Here is a 25,788-nt window from a genome sequence, read left to right as displayed (position 1 = left end):
ATCACTGATCAACATGCATGCACTTACTAACAGAGCCCTCGATCTTCCTCGAGGAATTTTTCTTCTGAATTAAGTTGCGTTTGTCGATAAATTGTTGATAATTGTGATTTAAAAATTTTTTTTTTTTTTTAAACCTGGAACTTTACTTTGGGCTGCCCCCTGTGTTTCCCCAAAAATTAAAAAACAACAACAACAACAAATCAAACCAAAAAAAATGAAGCTGCTCCAATCATCACACTATCTCACCCACTCTCTGCCCAATACTTACACCCTGTGTCCAGCATATGAACTACACCTTCTTCTTCATAGATTGGATGGGACTTTGTTTCAAGAGACAAAACCACAAGAAAAATAAAAACCTCTTTTGATTTTTTTTTTATTATATCAAAATACAAAAATTTGAGAGGAAAATTTCGTATGGGACTACGCATTTGAAATGGTATGGTGACATGAGTACAACACTGCTTTCATATTCTCACAGACATGCCATAGATAGAGCATAGATCATGTGCTAGGCCCATGTCTACGTCACTGTGAGCTACCAGGAGCAAGCCTGTGCGTTTTCCCTATTACAGGCTTGAGATGGCGACTGTCACTATATATCCAGGCCAGTTGGTAACAGGCCAGAGTGGTTTTACATCATTGTTCATTCAGTTTTCTGTTTTTACTCAATAAAGAAACGAGATCCATGGCAGTTGAACATGAAGAGTGAGTAAGACATGATCTCAGACGATACAGAATTCACTGGAACGCAGTGGCAAATGAGAGGAAAGTAATACAAATATTATACATAAGGCTTTGGTACAGCACCATACAGTATGAGTTAATTGCTTACAAAAAGTTAAGTGAAGCGTATTACCTGATGTAGTGAGAGAACAGAATGACAAGTCTAAAAAAAAAAAAAAACTGACCAAAAAAAGGAAAACATCAGGTTATCATTTTAAAACGGAGAAAAGTAAAAAATGTTTTTGCTTTGAAATATTTACATATGAACATTGTTGAATACACATTTCAACTTAAAGAAGGACATTATGGAAATTATGCACAAAAAAAACAGAATAAACAACATATAATACAGAATGTAAACGTGATGTAAAGCACAGAGTTCAGTGGATGAAAATGAAATGAAATGTAGTAAATTTTCTTCCTTTTAAGCACTACTTGGTTTGCTTGAGTATGAGCATTAGCTAAAACAGTCAACGATGTAGTGCTTATTGTAGCCTACGATAATAATACATTCTAGTTTCTCAGTGCTGGTACACATGAAAAAACAGAGAATATAGAAAATACTACATATTTCTATTTTCCGTCCAATAACAACCAGCTTGGATGTCCATGAATGATTGCTAAATAGGCATTTTTGTATTGTCTCTACATGCAAGATTAATACCATAAAAAATCAAATCGGTTCTAAGTATCATCCTACCAGCACCTAGTGATGCACTAAAAGCTTTAAGCAGAAAAACTGGAAAAGAAAAAACAACGAAAAAACAAAACAAAAAAGGAAACTGAGCTAACAGTACGTCCAAAGCAGCCCTCTTAAACACTGTACATGTTTCTGTTGAATATGCAAAAAAGAGCCGGGAAGACGACATCCATTCGTAAAACCCATGGAGAGCTGTTGCGCTTTGCCAATACCTTTCTACCAGGAGAATCAGCAATAAATACAAATGTGTTCTGGTGACTAGTCATGGCTATACTGTACAGTACTAGTAGGAATTCTTCCGTCAAAAAGGTGGTGGGATGACGTGAGACGGCTACGCCCCTGCAGTAGTGTGCTTGAAAAAACAGTGCTGTGAACCAAAGATTGTGGAACTACAGGAAGTGTGTAGAAAAGATCCCCTCGTGACCTGACGATGCTCTCAGATTCCCTCCCATGTCTCCTCTGGTGTGTACTAATCTAAATCAGGTTATGTTTTCTCCTTTTAGGCTGGGTTAATATTCTCGATATCATCACAAATATATTTTAGAGAGGGTACCTTGGAAGCACAGACAGACGTTGCAAACACGCTATAGAAAACAGGTCATCTTGAGTTCATTTGAATGTCACAAGTCTCTATTATTTGAGGTTATACTACTATTTTCCATTATTGTCTATCACTGTCATCACACCATGATACTGTTATGATAAGGACCTATAGTGTCTACCGGAGCTAGTTTAGTCGCTCAAACACACAGGGCCGAAAGAGTTGCTTTGTGGAAACAGAAAACGAAAAAATCTTTAGACCTCTACCTCTACAGCACCACAAAGTTAAACATAGCACCAAGTCGTAACGTTCAAAGCAACTATGCCCTAACACACCTTTCTTTATCAAACTAATGTAAACACAATTTCCTCCACAGCACGTATTGTACATGACTATAGCATGTCTGTGACTCTTGTAAAAAAAGTTTCCTTCAGTTTATTTGCTTTGGACTCCTGAAGGCGAAGAGATCTGGAGTGAATCTACATGTGTGCTCATGAACGGGCAAAATACAGCATTACTTCGTTCCAGAAATATTATAGAGGGCAACACACTTCTGCTTCTAAAGCTTTTTCCAATGGGCATTCACGTACTATACATCAGAGAAAATACTACTCAACTTGTGCAGCCAGCGGGCTATGGCAATAATACATTATACGGTACTAACATTAAGGTTTCTTTTTCTTCTCAGATAAAATAAGGTCTGCTAAAGTATGACAAATGAGGCACCTTAAAATGTTTTAGAAACATTATCCACTTAAAGCCGTACTGTAAGCAAATACTTTTTATATATAATCTAATTTCTTTTACCTTGGGAACCTTCCCGTACTTTTCATACACCCTCATACAAGAACGTCTTCCTGTAAAACATGGTTTGATTTATCTTTACAAATACAATACACACCATGTACAGTACATAACAAATATAGATTTTTTTTCTTCGTATCTTACATGAAACCAATTTGTTAAAGTAGAATATGCACTTTGACGCTCACTTTCAGGCAATCGTCACTTTCTCACTTGTCAAAAGAGTTTTCAGTAAGCAGACTGAGTCGATTCATACGTGTGGATATTTGTCGGAAAGCCTCTGATTTGTAGGTAGCAGAAGGAAATCTATCTGATATGTCTTTGAGTGATTGAAGTAGCTTTAGCAATAAAAGGAAAACGCTTGTTTTTGTGGCCGTCGGAGCAAAGGGAGCTTGGCTGAGAACCCGTGTGGGGCCAGTTCTTATCGCATACAGGAATAACACAGAGAAGTAAAACAATTTGGACTTAATGTGTCAACTGGTCGTCTCACCAATCACAGCTGCACTATAAACAACATAATGGGTCATTCAATGTACTGTGACATCGGGACATTCATTTCCTGTACAGCAAAACATACATTCATTATCGGTTAGTGTCGAAAAATTAACAAACATACAGAGAAGTAGCTAGCAAGTAATATACAGTTGTTAAAGATAAACAGTCAGGCTTTGCCATTGTTTGAATATTTCCCATTGCTTGTTAACAGCTTTATGAAGCACTCACATTCTCCTCTAACAGCTGTTGTTAAACATTAAAATCCTTACTGTTCTGGTTTGTTCTTTCTGCATGAAAACTCTAGTACATTTCCACTGAAGTTATATTAATTGATTTATTTTGCCTTTTTTGAATCTAAACTTATGTATGTTTTATTCTTACAGATATTCAGTTTCTCTCCTATTACTTGGATATACACAGTTGAAGCAGGTACCCATTTAAAAATGTAAAAACAAAAAAAAATACCCAAAATATAAAAAACAAAACGAAAAAATACAAGAGTTATGCATCCTGTGTAGCACTTTCTCTCATGTGTCCTTGGCAGAGAAAGTAAAAACACACATAATACTGGAGTCCCTCCCCCCCCAAAGAGATAAATACGAGAAGGCAAAGGAAAAGGCAGTTTATGTTTGAAAAAATGAGAGAAAAAAGGCAAAAAAAAAAAAAAAAAGGCACAGTGAGATGTGCCACATTTCACAAATGATTCCTTAATAATGAAATACATACTACAGCACACTTCACAGTTCATCACCCTGTTCTTCTAATCCTACAAGTCCAACCTCTGTTGAGCATGTAAGTCCCCAGTTATTTTGAGAGTTCTCATGAAGGCTGTGTTCTCTGCCTTAATGCAGTGCTATAATGATGAGCGTCAACACACTGAGCCATCAAGCACTAAGAATTAAGACACCGTCCCCTAATGGTTGGCATTGGATATTAAATCAAAAATAAACAGATTATGGCAGCTATTACTGATAATAAAAAGCTTCTAAATTAGATCAAATTAGGTGTTGTTATCCATTTGAATGAGCATGGTATGTGATATAAACCTTTTTATCCATACGTTTCATATGAAAAAAGGTCAAGCACGTACAGTATACCACAAGAATTACAGCAATTCTGCGTTTACTCTGAGGTATATTTTGTGGTAAGAACCCTGTGTTTAAATACTGACACTATTTGTATTGTAGGAAAGGTAGACTCATGTCCCCATTCGAGGACGCACCAGGCTTAACAGTACACTGTACCACTGAAAAACCTAAAGATATGGACCCCTCAATGACCAGTGAGTGAAAAATCTTTAACGTGTTGTCACATACTCAACCAACACATTTTTATTACTGTAGGAAGAAGCTTAATTCCCTTGTTTTACTATTTATATACATTATATATTTTCAGAGCATTTTCAAGTGAAATCCCTCACAGACAAGAAGTGGTGACAACTCAGAAAAGCCATTGTTCTTGTCTTCAAATGAGATTTTCCAACCCCGGAGTATTCAGCTTGATGTTTCCCGCTACCCAAACACCCACGAACTTTATAGAGATTATAAGAAACTTATTAGCTTGATAGAGAGACCCGGGTGGAGCAGGGAGGGCTGAGGAGGGGGTTTTTATAGGGAGCGCGGGGGATGGGGTCAGTTTAGTCGAGTCCAATGGCTTGGTGGGCACACGGGTCAGCGTAGAGTCCCATAATTTGGGCCCTCAGAGTCTGCACTGGCCAGAATGCCCGTCTGGTCCTCCTCAGACTGCCTGCGGTGCAGGAAGGAGGTCAGATACAGATAGGGGTTCTTCTTGTTTTGCCTTTTCCTCTTTCTGTGGAAGTTGAGATCCTCTCTCTCTTGGGGTGTCTGAGATTGCTGCTGGGTCTGAGAGGGAGACACGCCTGAAAGGGAAGCAGACAGAAGCACAGAAATAACACAGCACCCGCGTATTTTACAATTAACCTTTTTGTTCTCTTTTCGCTGATTATCAGACTAACCTGTTCTCCGTCCGGAGGTTGTGTTGTTGTTGTTGTTGGCAGCCATTCCCTTGGCTTTAGTAATACAGTGGTGTAGCAGTGCTGGTAAGCTCTCAGACCCGGCAGGATCACTAGACGCACCTAGAGGTTCCCTGAGAAGAGGAGAGACAGCACAGCATACGTTGTTCTGCATTAATTCAACGGTCGTGTCCGGTCCCATCTCTGAGTGAAAAGACAGAATCGCACTTTCATTGCTATTTCCAGTGGGTGCTATTGAATGGTTTGATGGGCTCTTGTACTTCTATTGAGAGCCCTTTCACTAAGATGATGAATTTCCACTTTTTCTATCTGCATTGATGGATGATAAAAGTTAGACACAAAGAAAGAAAGCGGGAAAGGAAGAAAAAGAAAAGAGAAAGAAAGAAAGGCTAGTTGGCATAAGGTGACAGTGGATTTGGTGAAATTATTGGCTATAAGTTTGTCCTCAAACAATCATTATATTAAAGACCCGGTCCAGGGTTTATAAAGATTATGGCAATACAAAGTACATGTTTTTTCTTAAAGGGTATTTGTTTGTGATACAAAAAATCCCTTATTCCACTAATTGTAGATCCCGTAATTGTTGTTTAAAATTCCGGTCAATTCTGTAATTTTAGCAACAGCGCAAAAAATTTTTCTAGTTTAGACAATAATTGCAATTAGTGTGCTCATTCAGGTTTGGGTCTTTAAATAGTGACTGCTTCAGAAATGCAGGCAATATTGGTCTCTATGCTGTATAAAACTCATAAAATGAAAATAATTTCTGGAACTGTAAATTACTGGTCCTGTAACAATGAAGTCTAATGGTAGATTTTCTTTTAAAATCCTCCAATACATTACTTTTAGGATACACTAGGTCAGGGGTCGGCAACCTATGTCACGCAAAGCCACTTTCAAAAGCATGTGAGAAAGCAAATACTATACTGCACTATAGACATATGCTACTATTTTGCCACTAAATATTACATTTGCGTAGTCCCACAATTACAAATTGATTAATTAGGAGATTACACCAGCGTGATGAATTAATGTTGACATGTCAAATCTGCATGTTCCAAAAAACAGCGCACAGTTGGGGTGAATGTTTCCTGAGCTGCCGTACGACAGCGCAAAGAGGAGTCCACACTGCACCAACGCGCACGCAACATGGCGAGCAAAGTCAGCCGGCCTTTTCCACCACAGCGGCACGAAGGAGTCCGAGTTCGTAGCAAGAAGAGACCGAGCTGTATGCGCATTTCGCTGTGAAAATGTGGGTCGAGTGTAAAGTGTAATTCTAAAACTAAACACGAGAAAAACTTAAAAATTAGTAGAGCTGAGTCAATCAAGAGGGCAGTGTCAAAATATGCTACACACTGTTTACCTCCAAAAAAAATCAGTCTACAGAGGGCGGCTATAAAATTTCAGAGTGTACTTCTAGACGTGGAAAACCATCAGAAACATAGAATACACAAAGCAGTGGTTCTGTTTGATGGTCTGCTGAGTAAGGACACCATCGTATCCAGAACTGAGAACTGTTGAGAGGCTCATTAATGACATACTGAAAACCAGACATAGCGCGACTGAACAGTGAAAGGCAAGGACATCGATGGCAGTAACCGGTACGGCCAGTTTACATTTTACTAGCCTACATCACAGCATGGTTTTAAGATAGGGGCTCTTGTGCAAATTATAGAGCTACAACTCTATTATAATAATAAACAAGCAAACTTCCTCTAGTAGTGTAACCATCTATCAGGGCATAAATTGAAAATAAACTACAGGCGCGTTAACGTTGAGGCTTCTGGCAAACCAGCCTCATCTCATCTCAGGTTGCTGACCCCTGCAAAAGGTGCACGAGCATTTCTCTGACTGTTTGGTCAGTGTGCTAACATGTGTTTCAAAACAGAAAATAAACAGGAATGTGATCCTGGAACCTGCTGAACTATTTTCATTTCATGAGTGATACATGCTACAGTAAGTTGAATGAAAAATAATCAGTGTTTAATCAGCAAAACAATAATCACATCAAGTTAAAGTATCCTCACTTTCATAGTATGCAGTATGTTTTAGAAGTAGTTTCACCTCATACCGAAAACTTTTGCTGTTTTGTTGTCCATGTCTCATAGAAATATGCAATCAAGTTAAATAAAATCCAAATACCCTCACAAACTCAACATTTAAGTTTGATGAGGTTCATGAGGCTCAGTGTCTTTGCCTTTCAAAGAACTGAATACAAACAGCTTCAAAACCTGACTTAATGCTTTCATTAAGCCAAGTTGTTGTGCCCAACATGTATTGTTTCAAAAGGCATAGGAACACAAAGCTTTAGAGATGCTGTCCATCATTTGTCACTGTGGAGAGAGAGATTGAGAGCCATTAGCAGAGAGGGCGAGACAAATCTGAGAATTGCAACAGTCCTGGACAGATAGAGAACACTTCCATTATCACACCAACTGTGTGCAGAGGCCACAGTGTGTTAAAACATAGTACATTTCCATAGACATAAACACTTTACAGCACACTTTCATAAACATGAACACTGCGCACAGAGGCTTCACCATGCTGACGGGAGGAGATGGCAGGAAGAGGAAATGGCCGTTAAAGAACAAGTCACATGACAGGAGGAGGAAATGGCCATTAAAAACAGTCACATGACAGAAAAACGAAAGCACTTAGGACAACAAATGTGACAAAGAATTTAGTTTGAGAACTGTTGTTATTTGTTTGGTCGTAGAAAGAAGTTTAGAGAATGCATGCATGGCATTTTGCACATGGAACAAAACTTTAAAGGGGAATACTCCAGTCAATCATTCATGTGCGTCCTCTATTGATTCAAGGCTTTTTTTGGTGCAGGGAAACATGTCTGTATTCAACAATCCAAAGACAAAACCAAATGCTTCTCCACAGTCCGAAACCGCTCCTCGTGCTTGCTCGCAAGCCTAATTACTGTAGCCTACGCCACAGCATAGCAGGCTTACTGTGCCTTGGAAGTGTATTGACAAATGCATCCTGCAATCATTATTACCATTAGTCGTACTTCACTTGAATCCAGCACAGAGGCACAGCCCAAAGCGATTCCCCTTTAAAGGAGAGAGTGATTAGAGCCCTCCCCCTGCTGACCCCTCCCCTCTCAGACATGGGTCCGACCCTTACCTATTGCGGCGTAGGGGACCGGGTCACAACAACGCTGCCCAGATAGCTGAGATCAATCAAAAACAAATCAGGTAAGACCCTTACCCTCTGTAAAGCAGCAGGCCTATAAGCTACTTTCCCTTATAGGCCAGTGATAGTGCAGGAGCAAGTCTCTGCCTCGTGGCTGTAGCTACTGTATCACTGTAGCTTCTAGGGATGTGAGGTGGATGTGAGGGGGCGCAGGAGTGTGTGCAGTACAGAAACACTAAGGGGCATAAAGGTATGAGCCTCAGCTATGTTTTTATGTACGCTTTCCTGTGTTACGGCTATAATTCTGCATACAGGGACACTGATCTATCAATATGTTGGATGTATTGGGAAAAAGTCCCTTTTAGTTATATCTAATTGTAGTAGTCCCTCATGAAAAACTTACTCTCAGTGAGTTTTTATCCCTATAGTTACCACTTTCTAATAAGGCACCTTTTATAAAAGCTTCTAAGTTGTATCTAATTTGTTTGATCACTTGAACTAATTAAGTTATTGATTTAATGGCTGATAAGTCATTTACTTTTGCTTTCGAGGACAGTTATAAGCAATTAAAAACAACTGTGTCGGGTTGCCTGGTTGTGGCTGGCTTTTACCCTCTTCCAGCACGACACTTGATTTGTCTTTTTAGCTCTTGAACCCCTCCGATGGATTCGTTTGGCCTCTAACCTTCTGGAAAAGGTCTGCAGAGCATCTGGGCCAAGAATGTGTTTATTAACAACATATTATTATTTACAATCACAGACCTGGATTTTCATAAGAACCATCTAATTAATGACATACTCACATTATAAATACTGACTTACTAGCTTTTACTAATGACTGTTACCAAAAACTGAGAAACTCTTAACCTTTTTTTTTTAATGATTTATTAAAAATTTTAACAGCAGAACTGATGGTTTGTTCCCTTTATAATGACCATCTATACAGCATTTATAAGCTGTAACTAATTGCTTTATTAACGGTCAATAGATCGTCTGTTAATGCTTTATGGAACAGCTATAAGCTATCGATGAAAACAACTCTTGAGTTGCTAAGTTGTCGAAAATCTCTATGAGTTTTAAGTCATTAACAACGTCAACACATTAACAGTCATTAATACAACAATTAATAACAAACCATCAGTTCTGCAGTTATAAATGTTGACCCATCACTAATAACGGGGCAACAGTTTCTCACTTGCTAATGAGCCAAAAGCAAAAGTTAGCAAATGATCTGTATCAACATCGTCATCAACAGTATTTATAAATGTCATTAATAGATGGTTCTTACAATAACTCACATCTGCAGTTGTGAACAATAATAACCCTGATCTAAAAAGCATTACTAAACAACTTATTAACCATAATAAAGCCATTAGTTACAGCTTATAAATGCTTTATAAAGGGTGACTTATCAGAAAGTGGCACCATTTTATGTAATAGTATAAATGTAAAAATGTAAATGTTCATTAAATATACACTAAATTGTTAGAGTTGAGCATGGAAATAATTTCTATTAGTGCTTCACACACGTTTTCACTTTCATACTTCTATCAATAATCGATCTGATCAAATTTAAATTATATCAAGCTGTGGAAAATACTTCAATTCAAAATTTCAATGTTCAAAATGAGGGACAGAAAAAAATGGCACAGTTTTAAAAACAGTAAACTTGAGGGTTTCTGTTGCTAAAGTGTTTCATCTAAATCTTCCTCCAGTCCATATTTTTAAAGTTGACTTCATTTTGCATTAGTATCAATATTTCATGAGATTATAAATGAATTATCAGATAATAAAGACAAAAGTACATGATCGTAAAATCAAATTGAGCTTTCACATGCCATTAAATTGTCAAAGTTTAGAGAACTGTAGTTTTTATTTACTGATACAATGTGTGCTAAATGCAATTACATGCCTTCTGCATATTTAAGTACAATATGCATCCTTATTATGCCTAAATGGAAACATCAAAGTAAAACTGTGGATAAATACTGAGGAAATTTGGACTAGAGAGCATACGAGGAGACAAGGCTCCTCTTTAAATAAATATGTGACTATTCTCTACTGGAATGGATCACCTACCCTGAGGCTGATATCTGGAGCTGAGAGGGCTCTGAGGGTAGCATCTCCTCCTCTGTCCTTCTCTGGGATGGCCTCTGCCCGAAAACATCCCTGCCCTCCGGGGGGGGAGAGGGGGACTGGGAGGGGTAACTGGCTGCAGTGGACGCATAGGACATGTGGGCGTGGTAACTGGGGCTGGGTTGCGTGGTGCCCTGGCTCTGAGTGGGAGAGGCGGTCAGGGAGGACCTCCGGGAGAAACTGACAGTGGCCGAGGGCTGCAGGGTTATCTCAGGCATCTCCAGAGACCGAGAGGTGCGGAGGATGCTGGGGCGCGGAGGGGGCCGCACTAGAATATCTGGAGAACCTGGCTGGGTGCTTAGGGGGCTTTGGGAGAGTGGAGAGAGGCGGGAGGGCTGGAGTACTAGCGGGGGTAGGCTGGGGTCTGCCCGGCGCCCCGCCCTTGGGCTGAGCCAGGACTGAGGACTACTGCTGGGGGCTGTGCTTGGGCTCCCTGCACGGGCTGCCGGGTCAGGGTAAGGCAACACTGGTACACCCACACCGTGGGCGGTGTGTCTGAGCTGGCCGAGACTTTGGGCCTGTTGCATAGCTAAACGCCTAACCGGAGGCCCCAGGGGCCTGTCTCTGCCTGGGGGAGCCACAGGGACCTCCAGCTGCAGGAGTCCAGGGCTTGTTGGATCCTTTAGGGAGGGAAGGTGCAGACGACTGGGGGGGAGAGAGTGAGGAGGGTATGGGGGTGGGTCAGGGAGGTCCTGGGGATGATGTAAGGGATGGTGAGGTGGGTATATGAACCGTGGCCCCTCTAGACCCAGGAAGGGTAGCTCATGAGGCTGCCAGCTTTCAGGTGAGCGAGGAGGAGGGCTGTGTGTGTGAGACAGAGAATGGCCAGAGGCAGTGTACTGATGGTGCTCCATCTCTCCACTCTCCTCGGGGATGGAGGGGTAACCAAATGGCCCCTCGGCGTTGCCTGGGGGGGAGGACAGAGCGGAGCTACGTGGGCTGATGTCAGGCATGTAGAATGGTGGTGGGATCCCTGATTCAGCGCGGCTGCCTAGATACCCATAGAATGGGCCCTGGGGAAAGCCCCTGTAGCGGGAGGCTGGGGCCTGCCCTGAGGCGTGAAGTGCACTGCCCTCTGCAAAACTCATACCTTCCATGGGCCTGTGGAGGCGGGGGCTGTAGGTGGGGGGCTGCGTTGACTCCAGGCTGGAGGACGTTGGGGAGAGCTGTGGCCGCAGCGTGGGCATGATGGGCGGCAGAGGCCCGGGGTCAAAATCATTCTCCTCATCAGACTGCCGGAACTCAGGGTACATGTCAGACTCCTCTGCGAAGGGGAAGCCCTGGATGCGGCGGGGCGGTGGGCTGCTCTCCATGACGAAGCGGCCATCGGGGCCGCGGCTTATCAGCTCAATAGGTGTGGTGACCTCTGCTTCATGCTTGGACACACTGTATTTCTTGCTGGCTATGGCACGCTTGGTTTTCTTGTAGAAGGAGAGCTCTTTTTCTTTTTCTCTCTGAGGGCTGGGCAGCTTCCTGACATACAGGCCTGGACCGTGGGAACTCTCTGAAGAAAGAGAGCGTGGCCGAGACGGAGGGGAGCTCTCTGGACTTATCTTCCCCGATGATAACCTGGTAAAAAATGCAGACACAAGACGCTGGCTTGATTTAACATACACCAAAAGAAACCCAAAGGGAAACACACACAAAAGTGTTTTAAAACAAAAGAAAAATCTCTGATGCTGTAAACTAATGGGCATGATTAGAGTTTCATTCGTAAAATAAATAGATGACACAATACAAAGCCTAAGCACTCTATCAAGGCGGCCGTAATGAAGAGCATTATGATAATGACCAATCTATGGCGGCGGCAGCGTCCTGATGGGACAGCAGCTAATGAACCAAGTCAGAATGACAGGATGACAGGAGAACCAACCATGCAACCATGACAACCGTATCACTTATCTATCGAATCTACACCTTCTTGAGCAGACGTCAGACCAATTTCCATATGCTGCACCACATGGTGATGTGAGGAAAGCAGATGACATCTAACCAGGCCTCATTTGCCCACACCAGGAGCAGCATAGTCTACATTTTCTGTGTCACTGAATGCATCATGTAGATATACATTATAAAGAGTGCATTCTACTGTACATGCAGCTGAGCTAATGCAGTCTAATCCCCGTATGGTGTGTGAAAGTCTGTGCATGCAATAAGACCAGCAGTAGGCTTCACTACAACAAATAGTCATTGGCAGTTGATCATTTCTACGCAATGCATTAACCATGCAGCCAAGCCAGTGCAGTGCAGCACACTCTGTATTTTGGTGCAGGCAGGCACTCACAGGGGGCTGGCAGGCGGGGGCAAGAAACTGCTCCTGGCAGGCTCGTCCCAGCAGGGCTCTACCCCTGGCAAGGGGGTGAGAGGAGGCCTGCGATGGGAGACAAACGACATGGGCCTGGTTCATCTTTATCTATGCCACTTGCAGGAAGGAGTAAGTGTGAACTCCCTGACCTGCCTGGACCATTTAATAAAAACAGACAGAAGTATCTGACACTAATGATTTCGCTAAAGTCTCAGGCAAACAAACATTTACTCAGGAATGGGATTTACACAGATTACTGTCACAAATGAGCTTCTTTTGAGATTGAAATGCAGTCATTCATGTACACAAGTTTTACAGACAGACAGACAAGTACACACATGTAGCTGACACTGTACATTAAATGTGCAGCTAAACAGAAAACAGCATTATTAAACACTGAGGATCATGCAGAAAGCGGACAGCGTTTGAGGTTAAAGAATACAGATGGATCAAAAATCAATACACATACTGCAGCTTCGGCATTCTGGGTAATGTGTTTAAAATGCTGACTTGACTGCTTTGACCTCTCCTTAATCTGCCCATGATCCGCTAGAGGTTGCTACGGTACATGTTCTTCCGCACCCTCCAAAAAAACTCGAGCATATAATCAATGGGGTTTTTTTGTGTCATCCACCTGGGCTGCTTTTTCTTCTGTATGCTGACTCATTTTGCACTTTGTTACAAATACATCATCTCAAATACAAGATTGTGTATTTCCAGGTGCTATTTGTATGTTTTACTGTTATTCATTGCTAAAATGCATGCCTTTTCACAGCGTGCATGGGAAGAGAAATTTTATGAAAGGTGCAAAAGAAGATGCACAGTAGTAGCCACCTCTGGTAGACTGCAGGGGCTCTGGCATTGGCTTTACTTACGGTGACTCAATGCTTTTCCTGAAGTGTGTCACCGACAAGGGAGGATCTGAGAGGATAAAAATATTTAAATTTAGCATTTCTTCCGTTGAACACTATGAGCAGAAGTCAGACACATGGATGGATTATGAGACAATGGGAACCTGGGCACAGACATGTAAGAGGCCTCCCACCCTCATACATACGCTGCAACATTTGTTGTTGTTTTTTGTCTCTTTGTGGTTGTTCTGAATCCCTTTGTGGCCATTTTGTGTCTATTTGTAGTCATTTTGCATCACTTTGTAGTCTGTAGTCTAAAAGTCCCTTCAAACAAGAGGCTCTGGCTTAGCCCCCCCTGACCCTTTGGACCACTGGGCATGTACCAAGTAGGCCTGTTCAGTAATCCATCCATGGTGAGATGTACTATATTTAATGCATGTGAATTAAGTGGAGAGGGAGACCGACCTGGTTTACGCTTGAGTTTGCGACGGTGTTGCTTATTGACAAAGCAAGCTGCTAGAGTGCTGAACAGTACTGCCGCTGCCAGAAAACAGATAGTTGCCACGACACCCGCCACCACAGGCCGCGCCAGCCCCTCATCAGGCAACTCCGCAGGAGTGAAGGGATCTGACATGGCAGGCGAGAAGGTAAAATGGAGAGGTTGCAAACTAAAAACTCACAAATCTATTCCCCACAGGATCCAATCATTTGTGTGTAGTTTTTAATTCTGTTCTGTAAAGAAACTGACCCGTGCTAGATACTCCCACGGCATTGCTGCTCTCACTGATCAGGTCATCCATGACAGCCATCACTCGAAACTCATACCAGGACTCCTGTCGAAGAGACACACGACACACACTCTCCTTACAACTGTCTCGAACACTGGTTTTTGTGTATAGCTTACTAGATCATGGCTAAGACACTGCACTGTATGTTCAAAGCACTTTGTGGCTAGGTTTTGAAAATTGATTTATACATAATAATGATACATATTATAATTATTCTATTTTTTATAATTATTTTATTTATTAATGTATGTATTCACAAATATTGATGATTGTACCTTTTTGTAATTTTGAGCGAACTGTAGTGTAGTAGTAGTGTAGTAGTGAATTGTTATTAAAATGCACTGAAATGCAAAAATGCTAAAAAAAATAATAAATCCTCTAAAACTCATTGCATATGATAAAACTATATAGAAACAGAATATTGAAAATAATTTATTTCCAGATATGCTTGGCACCATTAAATTGAGAGATTATTAACAAGAAAGGATTCTGTTCATTAACTTTTCAATTATATTAGTCAATTATTCCTCCAACATAAAGTATCCCCTGTGCCATGTACATTCAACAAAGTAAAAGCATGAAGCCAGAAAACCTCCCACAGACTGCACATCAAAATGTGTATGTAACTGACCTGAACAAGGTCTCTCGCTATGAGCTCAGTCTCAGTGGATGGGATCAGGTCATCCAGAACCTCCCACCTCTCCCCGAGGCGGAACTCCATGATGTATCGGTCGATGGGTGAGGAGTGGTTGGCTGGAGGGAGCCATGTGAGGAGGACACCGTGCTGCGTGCGATTGGCTGTGAGGCACCGTGGTGGAGTAAGAAGCACCAGTGGTTCTGGGGTACCCAGAGGAGAGCCTGTGGACCAGAAATGGGGCACCATGAATGTCTATAACAAATGTTGTGCCAATCCATCAAGCACATTTTGACATATTTCACAGGATAATGTGAAAATGTTGTGCTGCTGGTGGCACTAGAAGAAAAGGGTCACCAAAGTTAAAGGGATTCATCTTCTGGGCACCATGAATATCTGTACACAATTTCATGAAAATCCTGATAGTTGTCATGACATTTAACTAAAACCCAAAAAAATTTCAACCTGGTGGTGGCGCTAGGGGAAAAGGGGAGGGATCACCAGCGTCAGTAGGACTGATCCTCTGGGGATCAGTAATGTCTGTGAAAAATTTCAGGGCAATCCATCCAATAATTGTTGGGATATTTCAGTTTGGACCAAAGTGGTGGACTGACTGACCAACCAAAATTGCCATTGTTAGAGCAATTCACTAGCATAGCTAAAAACTGACTGGACTCAATGAATTTACAAACAGGGCTGCATGGAACAAAAAATGATTTGGTAGCTCTTCTGTATCATGATAAAAAGCTTTGAGACCAGACACAGTTTCCCTAGTTACCCACAAAAAAAATCCCCCTATTTATCATTTATAAGCAGGATAGAAACATTTAATATAAGGCTTATAACACAGTAATATGTGGTTCTAAGCAAATATAAGTTTATTAATGTATTTCTAAACAACTGTAACTCCTGCTTTTTAAACAGGTAAAGAATGACATTACAGTATAACACAGCTGTGATATTATAAACTATGGCGTAATAGAAGTTATAATTGCTAACAAATACTCTACATTAATAACCACTTAAAATGTATGTAGACCTGCTTATAACTACATTTAAAGTGTGTCACAAAACATTTATTAAATTTTTATAGATTGCTTATTAATGCTAAATAGGGGAATTAAAGTAAAGTGTTACCATAAAAACACTTAAAAATAGGCACACTACCCAAAGTTGTGCAGGCAGAAATTCGCTACTCTGTTGTACAATTTTGCCCGAAAAGCAAATTTAATGTCTGAAATGACCAAAGCAAAAATTCAAAGCAAAATGAATCAAATCGAAAACTCTTGAATGTCATGTCATGAGTGACAGACATCCTATCAGTGATATGGTAACACAGCAAATTACAGTAAAACGACAATACAGTCCATTTGTCATGAAGCGCAGGACATATTGCAGAGTGACACATTAATTGAGAATGAGTTGGACCTAATCCTGGGTCACAAAGATGCTCTGTGACATTTAGGTTATCAAAAATGTATTTTCCATTTTAACAAATCGAACATATTCGCTTGTTTTTTCTCTATATTTCAAAAAAAGAGGAAAAAATGTTGCTCGGTAATAAAACTACGGGTGATGGCTATAAGCTGAGTTGATTGGCTGTAAATTTGATTTATGTTGTGAAAAATCAACAAAAGCATCTGAATAACAAAAATTAGACTATGGGTTACACAATATACAGCAGAAACCTTATTCCCCATTGCCATCCATCTATATTCACAGACTGCTATCTGAGTGTGTGAACTAGGTCAGAACTTTGCACGCTTTATTTAGCCGTTATTGAATGAAGGAAAGATTTCCAGCACATTGTTTGTGACAGAATCAGGGTTTACACTATTTCACAGAAGACCAGTATTGTGAGGAAGTTACCTTCATCAAGTTTTAGAGATTATGATTCGACTGTGGAATTGTCTGATCAAAATGGCAGAGGATAGACTATGTAAGAAAGCATTTATGTGGAGTAAGTCATCCAGTTTTCAGTGGGCAAATTAGCTTTACTCAATTTTTGAGTTGGTGGTTATTCTGCATATCTTCAGGATTAATTTGTGTTGTAATGTTAACTTTATTAAAATTACATTTTTACTGAAGTTTGAAGAAAAACGGTTTTGACAGTAAAGCCAAATCAAAGCCAAAATTAAGGATATGTGTGAAATCAAACAAAAGTTTGGACCTGAATCGTACGCTACATCTCGTTTATTTAGAAGCCGATGATCTTTAGTTGCACATTTGTGAGTTGGCATTCTTCCTCTGGCCATTGAGGCTAGCCGATGTAAAAATATTCGGGAGGAAAACAGACTGTGCGAGCATTCATTGAATTTATGGTGTCTCGTAAACCCATGCTGCCTGGGCATAGTTATATGTATTACACCATAATAGAATTTTCATGCAGTCATTCATATGTCTTCGTAAATCACCGGGTGGGTTTCAGCCCTGCTCTTGATTGTAAAAAAACGGTGGTGTTTCAAGCTAATAGTTTTTAAAGCTGAGTTCTTCACAGCTAAGGGTTTCATTGGTAAATAGGAAACTCAATGCACTGATTTCCATACTTAAGGACATGTGATACAACCTGACCTTCAGGTGCCAGAGTTAGACTACAAGGGTTTGTTTGAGGTATCGGTGCGGCTTCTTTTCTTAGAGTCTGATGTTTTGTACACACAGGGACTTTGGGTGTGCCTTTTTTTATGCATTCCTTCATTCAAAACCTTCCCCATCTTTGTCCTTTCCACTGGCGTGGTGGAAAAATCCATCCGTGCACTTTTCTCCCTTCATGCCTTTCTTTTCACTGACGCACTGATTTTAAATACCATACACATTTTTATTTAGTATCTTTTCAGGCAGAGGGCAGACAAAGGCTGCATTGGCAGCATGCCTTTGATGCACGAGTTGGATTAAAACACACAAGAATCTAAAACATGTAAATCTGTTCTTTTTTAACATCTAAAATACACCCCATATCAAAACATGAGTTTGCTTAATAGCAGCTACATTCAGCTCAATTGACTGACAAGCTATTCTTTAATGGATCTTTCTCACGGCAAACACGTTGACTTGTCAAACACAGGTGGAACTAATAACATTAATAAATGCCTCTGGTATTGTACATACGGGTTTATTGACACACCTAAATGGAACAGTGCCATCATTAATGTCATTAGTTACACCTTTGCTTTTCCTGCTATGAGAATTCAAAATGTTTGCAGTGAGAATTATCTACTGCACTGCTCAGTGCACCAAAATGTGTCTACAGCACTACTTAAGAAATATCAGCAGCTTCAAAGTTCAACACATTTGAATGCTTTCCTGACGTGCTCTATGCACTTCATGTCTTATGTGCGCTTCTTTTCTTATGATACCATGATGGGAGACGTCGATGACGTCGGCTGCGTGGATGAGTCGCCGCAGGCCTAACCGTCATTTAATATTTCTCTGTTTATGTTTCTCAAGAACCGCTCATCCACGAACCTTCACTGTGGACACTGCACTTCCTTGGGTCCTCAACAATACACATGTGGAGTTTGAGGTAGTTTGGATGAGCGGTTTTTGAGAAAAATCAAGGAAAGACAGACAGAGATTTCTTCATTTATTTGTAGGATATACAAAGTTTATATACATATATATGTTTTTGGGGTTCGAAAATACAATGAAAATGGTTATGGCACTTTCCATAATAATGATGGCATAACAAAAAAAAAAAAATAGAAAAAGGAATATACATGTGCATACTTCTGCTGTATTGTTCATGCACTAACCTTACTCAAAATCATGTTTAGTCTCCTTGATCGATAATAGATAATAGATGATAGTAGATGATAGATTATCTTTATTTGCATCTTTATTACAATATGTTTTGTACTTTACTGCCTTGTTTTTTAATGATGCAGAGGAGATGGAGAGGTGGACGCACGTTTTCTGCCCTGAACAGTGTCTGCAGGTTTTCTCCTGACAGCAACCTCTACCTACAAGGTAGGGCAGACTGTATGTAGCTTGAGAGGTGAATACCCAGGGCAAAAAAAAAGACAGAAAGCACTTACTGCTGCTCTTTAGGGTTATTGCTCTGAGCGCCAAGCGGTAATTGAAGCTGACTGAGATGAGCATTGTTATCAACTCAGACGTTCTCTCATCTGAGTTTTTGCAGCTGGACAGTCAGACAGTTGTTGTTTAAAGAGATTTTAGTGAGATAATGGAGACAAGAATGGGATTTTGAAGTGAGGGGAAAATGCCCCACCCCATCCCCAGTGGAAATTATACCCTTATATACATTAATTTAAACATCACTAGAGGGCAGTATCTTCCACACTGTGTTCGATGATATTCTAAAATGATAGATAGTGTCTCAGTGCAGCCCAGTGGGTTGATTTTGAAGTCAAGAAGTGGAAAACATGGATGGAAAAACCTTTGATTAACTGCACTCACCTGCAGTGTTGACTGTCACAACTTCGCTGAATGGGCCCGTGCCCAGTTTGTTTTGTGCCAACACACTGAACTGGTACTCTGTCCCAGGCTCCAGCCCTGGCACCACTAACCAGGTCTGAGCACCAGAAACTGGCATCGAATGCCAGTCGTGAGAACCAAAGTCTATTCTCTTTGACCTAAGAACAGAAGTGAGACAGAAAAACAGAAAGTTACACGCAGCATGATTAGAGGGTAAAACTTTTTAATGGTGAATAATGTTCTAACTGTAATTAGTTACAAGACAGCGTTGTTCAGTAGGTGGGTGCTGAAAATTTGCAGTTAATTTAAGGGTCAGGCATAGATTTCTCTCTGCTGGACAGTAGGAAGTGAGTGCGTAAGTACTGAGTAAATCAGACTCAAACTGTAAAAGTGTACCGTAAAGTGGAGGGGACATGTCCTCCTCCAATGCCCAGTGACAATTACACCATTTGGTTCAAGCCAACTCCTGAATTCAGAACATTTAATGAAGTTTGAACATTGACGACTGGCAATATCTTCTAACTTTTAAAACTGCTTGAATGATCCATCCGGGAAATATGATCACTACGGCAACAAAATCTTAATTTTAAATTTGCTTGATTTATATTTGCTTATTTATAACTGTAATTTTAAAAAAAAAGTGATGACTGACACTGACAGAATAACACACAAGTATTAAAATGTAAACCTACCCATTTCTTTTTGTGCATTTTACCTATTAAAGTTATGGCCTTCTGTCAGTTATCAATGCAGCAAAATAAACTACAAATCACTGTTATTTACTTGTGTTACATTCACAATACTCAACTCCACTAGACTACAATGTGAAATGTATTTTGGATATAATTATCCCTTATCAACGTAACTACAGGGCTTTGACTCACAAATGTGTGGTTTCAATTCCATGTGAAATGTTTTGTTCATTAGAACGCTTTGGCATAAATTCAGATGTGTCACTTTCTTCATTTTTACAGTCGTGTCTGCCAAAATTCAAATTTATATCTAGTGCTACCACGATGGATGATTTACTCACAAGCATGGAAAAATCCGAAAATACACTCTGTTCTGCCTACTGTCAAGTGCATATCTCAAATGATGCCGAGTGGGATGTTCCTGCCCTGACACTCTGTTACCTTCCCAATACACACTATGAATTATGCACATACACATATGTAAAATACCCTGAGAAAATAGCTTCTGATTAGATTTCATATTTTACCATTTATCATCAATGAAGAGGGCAGAAGAAGGAGAAGAAGAAAAAAAAAACCCTGCTCCTATTGTATGTCAAAGTACGCCGATAGCGCAGGTAGTGTTTCCACATCTGTAGACTGCTGCCATTGATTTGAAGGAAACTAAGTGCACTCACACTGGACCATACCACACAGAGAAGGTCTGTTCGAAGCCGCCATCGTAACCTGGCTCCCAGGACACATTAGCAGAGGTTGTTGAGGGCAATACATGGATATTGCCAGGAGCGTGTGGGCTGGTGCCTGAGTGGTTCATAGAGACAGAGACAGAGAAAGGGAACACATTTAAAATGCACTAATTTACTTATAGTACTAATAAGTAAACTAGTAACTAGTAATTAGTACTAATTTACTTATCAAATATATAACTATTTACAATTATCACCTAATATCACTTGCAGTAATTAAGCAATGGATATCCTGTTAATGTGAATGCTGTATTAACCTTTTATTCAAATTCTAAGTCAGACTCCTACTTCGAGTCAAATAGCGCAAACTACGCGCATTTTGTTGCTATTTTTCATCCCCAAAATGCTGTGCTGCATCATGCGTCTGCTCTCCGTGGATAATGTCATGCCGGCTGAGGTGGTGACCAGTGTGAGGTCAAGTTCAAGAGCAGCAGCGCTGTCTGCGGCTCTGCTCATCCCACCCACCTAACAGCCGAGCAGCGGGGCCCGGAGCCAGCTGCTTCTCACTAAAGGAGAGACCTGAGCGCGGTCTGAGGAGCACAGCTGTCTGCGCCGCCCTGTGACACCTGTCAGCCAAGGGCTGGTCACACAGCTGTGCCACAGTATAACGGCTCCATAGGCAGCGGGGCAATGGGCTACTGCGGGGCAGGCTTACTGACTTGCTCACTTTTCACAGGCTAACAGACTTAAAGGAATAGTTCGACATTTGGGAAATAGAATGATTTGCTTTCTTGCCGAGAGTTAAATGAAAGAATTCACACCATCACATATCTGTGCTTAAAATATGAAGCTAGAGCCAAGAGATAGCTAGCTTAGTAAAAAGTTAGCCCAAAGTAGCTTAGTTTTTGTACGGACGAAATGGTTTCCTCTACTTCTCTCATCCCTTGTGATTTCCTCCTTTTAGAATTTCAGTGTATCCTCAGCCTTAAATAAAAAAAGAGGTGGGATGGTAGAGAAGTTTTATAAGAAATAGATTATTTCTGTGAAGTAGAAGGCTGGTCTTTCTTCACACTGACACAGAATACTTAATTTTAATTCAGCTAAACGTATGGCTCCCAGCTGGAGACATGAGAGTAGCATTAATCTTTTTATTTGATTCTCAGCAAGAAAGTGAATAAATGTTTTTCCACAATTATCAAACTATTCCTTTAAACCAACACACCTAAAAAGGTAAAAAATACACATTTACTAGTCTTTCAATAAGATGCTATAGTAGTTGCAGCATGTTTTTTTTAAACAATACTCAAGAAATGCACAAGTGGAGGATCCCAGTAGCCTAGTAGTTGGGGTGTATGTCATATGGCCACAAAATCCATGGTTCAGTTCGATTCCTGCCCAGGGGATCTCTGTTGCATGTCATACCTCTCTCTCTCTCCCCATTTTTCCTGTTTCTCTTTCTACTCGTTGTCAAATAAAAACAATCTTTAAAAAAAGTAATGCACAAGTAGAGCTCTTCCTGGGCAAACATTTAGTGACGTTGTACCTACGTTTGCAATTAAAGGTCTGAAACATATGCTGTACATATATTATAAAGCTATCTTTCTAGCCTTTGGGGGATGAATATTTGATCATCAACAGATGGATTTTCAGTGGAGTATTCCTTTAAAAGCCTGGGCTAGAATACAGAAATAAAGCACAATTTTACTAAATGTTTGCACGGGAAAAAGCAATGCGTGTACAATGACTGAAAAGAGTGCTTGAAAGCACAAACCACCCCCAGAGAACAAGACTTTTGTGTCTCTTGTTGCTAATCATATGTATATTTAACATAATAATCATCATTTCCCATAATAGTTATATGCCAATGAGGCTACACACCTCTATAATCCTGCTAATTCAGTGAGGCGGTTTTTGTTAGGCATTTATCTACTCAAAATGGCTGCTATTACTGCTGTAAAAACATCGTCACAACTTAAGCAAGCAAAGGGCATAGTAAGTGCTACAATCTCAAACTGTATCAGAGAACACTACAGTTGTACTTAAAGGCAAAGGCACCTTAATTATTTATTAAAATCTGAACTTTATAACTCGCATTGTTGGTGTTGGTGTTGTACCGCAACTTTTATATACAAAGACACTTTTCTGACTAAATATGAAAATTGAAAAAAAAGGAGGTACAAAGATGTGTAACCAATGACTTCACAATGCAATCTTAATGCATCTGGACCTTCATAACCCTGTTTAAAGCCTTTGTCGACGCTTCATTCAATCAATTTAAGAGTAAAAAGATGCCCTTGGCCCAATGACTGAACAGACAAAGGCTGTAGAGACAGGGTTTTAGCAGAGGGGTGGATATTACACCGTGGCTACAGATTCAGGCTTTAATGTAACTGTCTGAAGCTATTACAGATAAGATCAACTGAAATTTTAATGATGCCCAAGGGGAAATTGGGTAGAGGCAAGGAGTTTGAGGGATAAGGGTCATCTCTTCTTCATGCAAATCATTTAAAAGTCACAACAAAGTGGGATCAAAATGAACTCAAAGTAACTGAGAAAGGTCAGTGGTTGAGGAAGCTGAGAGCACTGTGCAGATTGTTTGTACCGATGACTAGGATACGCGTGCTGGCAGTGATGCTTGTGACCACATTGGTGGCTACACATTCCCATTCTCCGTGGTCTTCCTTGCTGAGGGACAGAAACTGTAAGCTGCCACTGGGTAGGATGTTGTGCTTACTCCTGCTTGGCTTCCCCACCTTCAATGGACATGAAAATCACAGTAACATGGTCAAGAATTGCTGGGCAAAGACATATTTCAGTATACGACAGGCAAAATCAAAAACAAACACACAAGATGATTTACTTTCAGGAGATTTGTTACGCTGTGTGTTTGTCTACCGCACCTTTCTCCAGGTGATGGTTGGTATATCAGGGTCTCCAGAGGCAGCACAGGGGATTACTAGCTCTCTCCCAGCCTCCTGACGGTACTCCCCCCCAGGCCTCACATTAAAGTAAGGGGGATCCTTTATAAACACAGACAAACACACATCGTGCCAACCTGTGAGCAGATCAGTCAACGCTAAAACATGCAGCAACTGGACATCAGACACTACCAAACATGAGCAGTGATGTACCTTTAGCACCAAAGTGGCAGGGGGGGACATGCCCATGGTACCCAGGGCGTTGTAAGGCACACAGGTGTAGGTGCCCAGGGAGTCTTCTGTGGCCTCTGCCACCCGGATACTTCCATCTGGCATCAGGCTCCAACCGGGGTACTACAAGACAAGGGGGCATCTAAAATGCTTGATTTCAGGGTTCCTGAAATGTCAGGGTCCCATCTAAATGTTTTTGAACTGCACAAGAAAACAAACAAAAAAACAAAACAAAACTTAATTTAAATCAGATGAATAAGAGGTGAATATTTATGCAAGTCCGCCCTCAACAGCAGCGTGAAATACAGTGTGATCTCAGTGACAGTAGATGAGATAGTAGATAAACAGACAGAGAGCTCTGAGCACAGAGATACGCATCGATGGAACATTTCAGAAAAGTTTAAAAATGACACTGCCTTACACAGACAGGATATTGCTGAGATGATAATGAAACTGCGTAGCTGGGGTATTAATCGCTGCAGACTACTACATTTGCAAAAGTCACTGGACAATTGATCATAATCTTTGGAACTCAATGGGACAGTTTAAATGATCAAACTGCTGTTACTGTTTTTAACAGTTCAGTAAAAAAAAAAAAAACAGACACAAGAAAAGAAAAGGAGAAGTTTTGGACTTTCATGGACTGCTACTATTATAAAAAGTTACCTGAATATGAACATGTAATGCTTGCGTTAATAGGTTCAACTCTTCTCTTTTTGGTTGTTATTAAAAATATACAAATATTACACTCTGGAATTCCACCAATATAATAAATCCTTAAAATGTTTATGTCTAATGATCAAAATATTGCATTTGTGTTAAGTTGTGTCTGGACGAAACTAGTAAAGACTTTAGCAACACTCAAAAATCTCAGTCAAGCAAAAATCAAAGCGCACTTGTTTAAAAAGAAAAAACAATGTTCATGTCGCTATTATTAAGATCATAATAAATCTATCATAGATCTGATCAAAGCTCCAGTACTGATGGAGTGAGGTCGGACTGAGCCACCTCTTTATCAAGTGCACCAAATATATCACAGCATAATCACACCTCACGTGAATTTGGGGCCAATTTTCAAACAATTTACACTAAGACATGCAGAACTTCAGGAAAGCAAACCAAAACATGAAAAAAAAAAAAGTGACTGACTTATAAAGGAGGTAAATGCAGTCCTGAGGCAGACTGACCTTCTCCACTCGGAGAGGATAGCCGTCTTTCTCCCACTTTACTGATGTCACAGGTGGGTTGGCGTCCACCGGGCAGCGGATGATGCCTGGCAGTTTCCGTGGGACGTAGATGACCGGGGGCATGTTGATCACTCGGGCAGGGTCTTGACGCAAAGGAAAGATCACTGTTAGGGATGCTGGATACATAATCAATAATGTCTGAGTCAAATGTTTGATATAATCTAATGTGTAAAGAAATTTCATAGCAGAAAATGTACGTGTTGTGTACTATTTGATAGAAAAGACCAGGGTGTCAGAGCAGGAAATCCCTCTGAACTGGCCAAAAATTCAAAGTGAGAGCATTTTTGGTACAGAAGCACCAGTCAGGTCTAGAAGTCAGAGCGTTTTACCAACTTTCTCAACTTAGGGAATCATTTCTATCTCACCTACAATTAAGGAGCACTCCAGAGCCGTCCTAACCTGTTAGGAGCTGTAAGGAGATGGCGATCAGGTAGAAACAATCCGTGATAGGAAAGAAGTCTCGGGAGCCC

General features: G+C 40.6%; 1 protein-coding gene across 1 annotated transcript in view; it reads right to left on the bottom strand.

The window, feature by feature from the left end:
- Nucleotides 1–4,919: 4,919 nt before the first annotated feature.
- Nucleotides 4,920–25,788, bottom strand: part of igsf9ba (immunoglobulin superfamily, member 9Ba) — a 70,696-nt gene continuing 49,827 nt past the window's right edge. Inside the window, exons 8-20 of the mRNA XM_040130104.1 lie at nucleotides 25,259–25,401; nucleotides 24,054–24,194; nucleotides 23,823–23,942; nucleotides 23,525–23,675; nucleotides 20,926–21,037; nucleotides 19,527–19,702; nucleotides 15,111–15,337; nucleotides 14,440–14,524; nucleotides 14,157–14,318; nucleotides 13,716–13,761; nucleotides 10,479–12,104; nucleotides 5,242–5,372; nucleotides 4,920–5,145 (exon numbers count right to left, since the gene is read on the bottom strand). Coding sequence (XP_039986038.1) covers nucleotides 4,937–5,145; nucleotides 5,242–5,372; nucleotides 10,479–12,104; nucleotides 13,716–13,761; nucleotides 14,157–14,318; nucleotides 14,440–14,524; nucleotides 15,111–15,337; nucleotides 19,527–19,702; nucleotides 20,926–21,037; nucleotides 23,525–23,675; nucleotides 23,823–23,942; nucleotides 24,054–24,194; nucleotides 25,259–25,401 — 3,329 coding nt within the window. The 3' untranslated portion in view covers nucleotides 4,920–4,936. The remainder of the gene's footprint in view (nucleotides 5,146–5,241; nucleotides 5,373–10,478; nucleotides 12,105–13,715; nucleotides 13,762–14,156; nucleotides 14,319–14,439; nucleotides 14,525–15,110; nucleotides 15,338–19,526; nucleotides 19,703–20,925; nucleotides 21,038–23,524; nucleotides 23,676–23,822; nucleotides 23,943–24,053; nucleotides 24,195–25,258; nucleotides 25,402–25,788) is intronic.

Source organism: Xiphias gladius, chromosome 7 (assembly GCF_016859285.1).
Source record: "Xiphias gladius isolate SHS-SW01 ecotype Sanya breed wild chromosome 7, ASM1685928v1, whole genome shotgun sequence".
Classification (NCBI taxonomy): domain Eukaryota; kingdom Metazoa; phylum Chordata; class Actinopteri; order Istiophoriformes; family Xiphiidae; genus Xiphias; species Xiphias gladius.
This window is presented reverse-complemented; position numbering and strand designations above follow the sequence as displayed.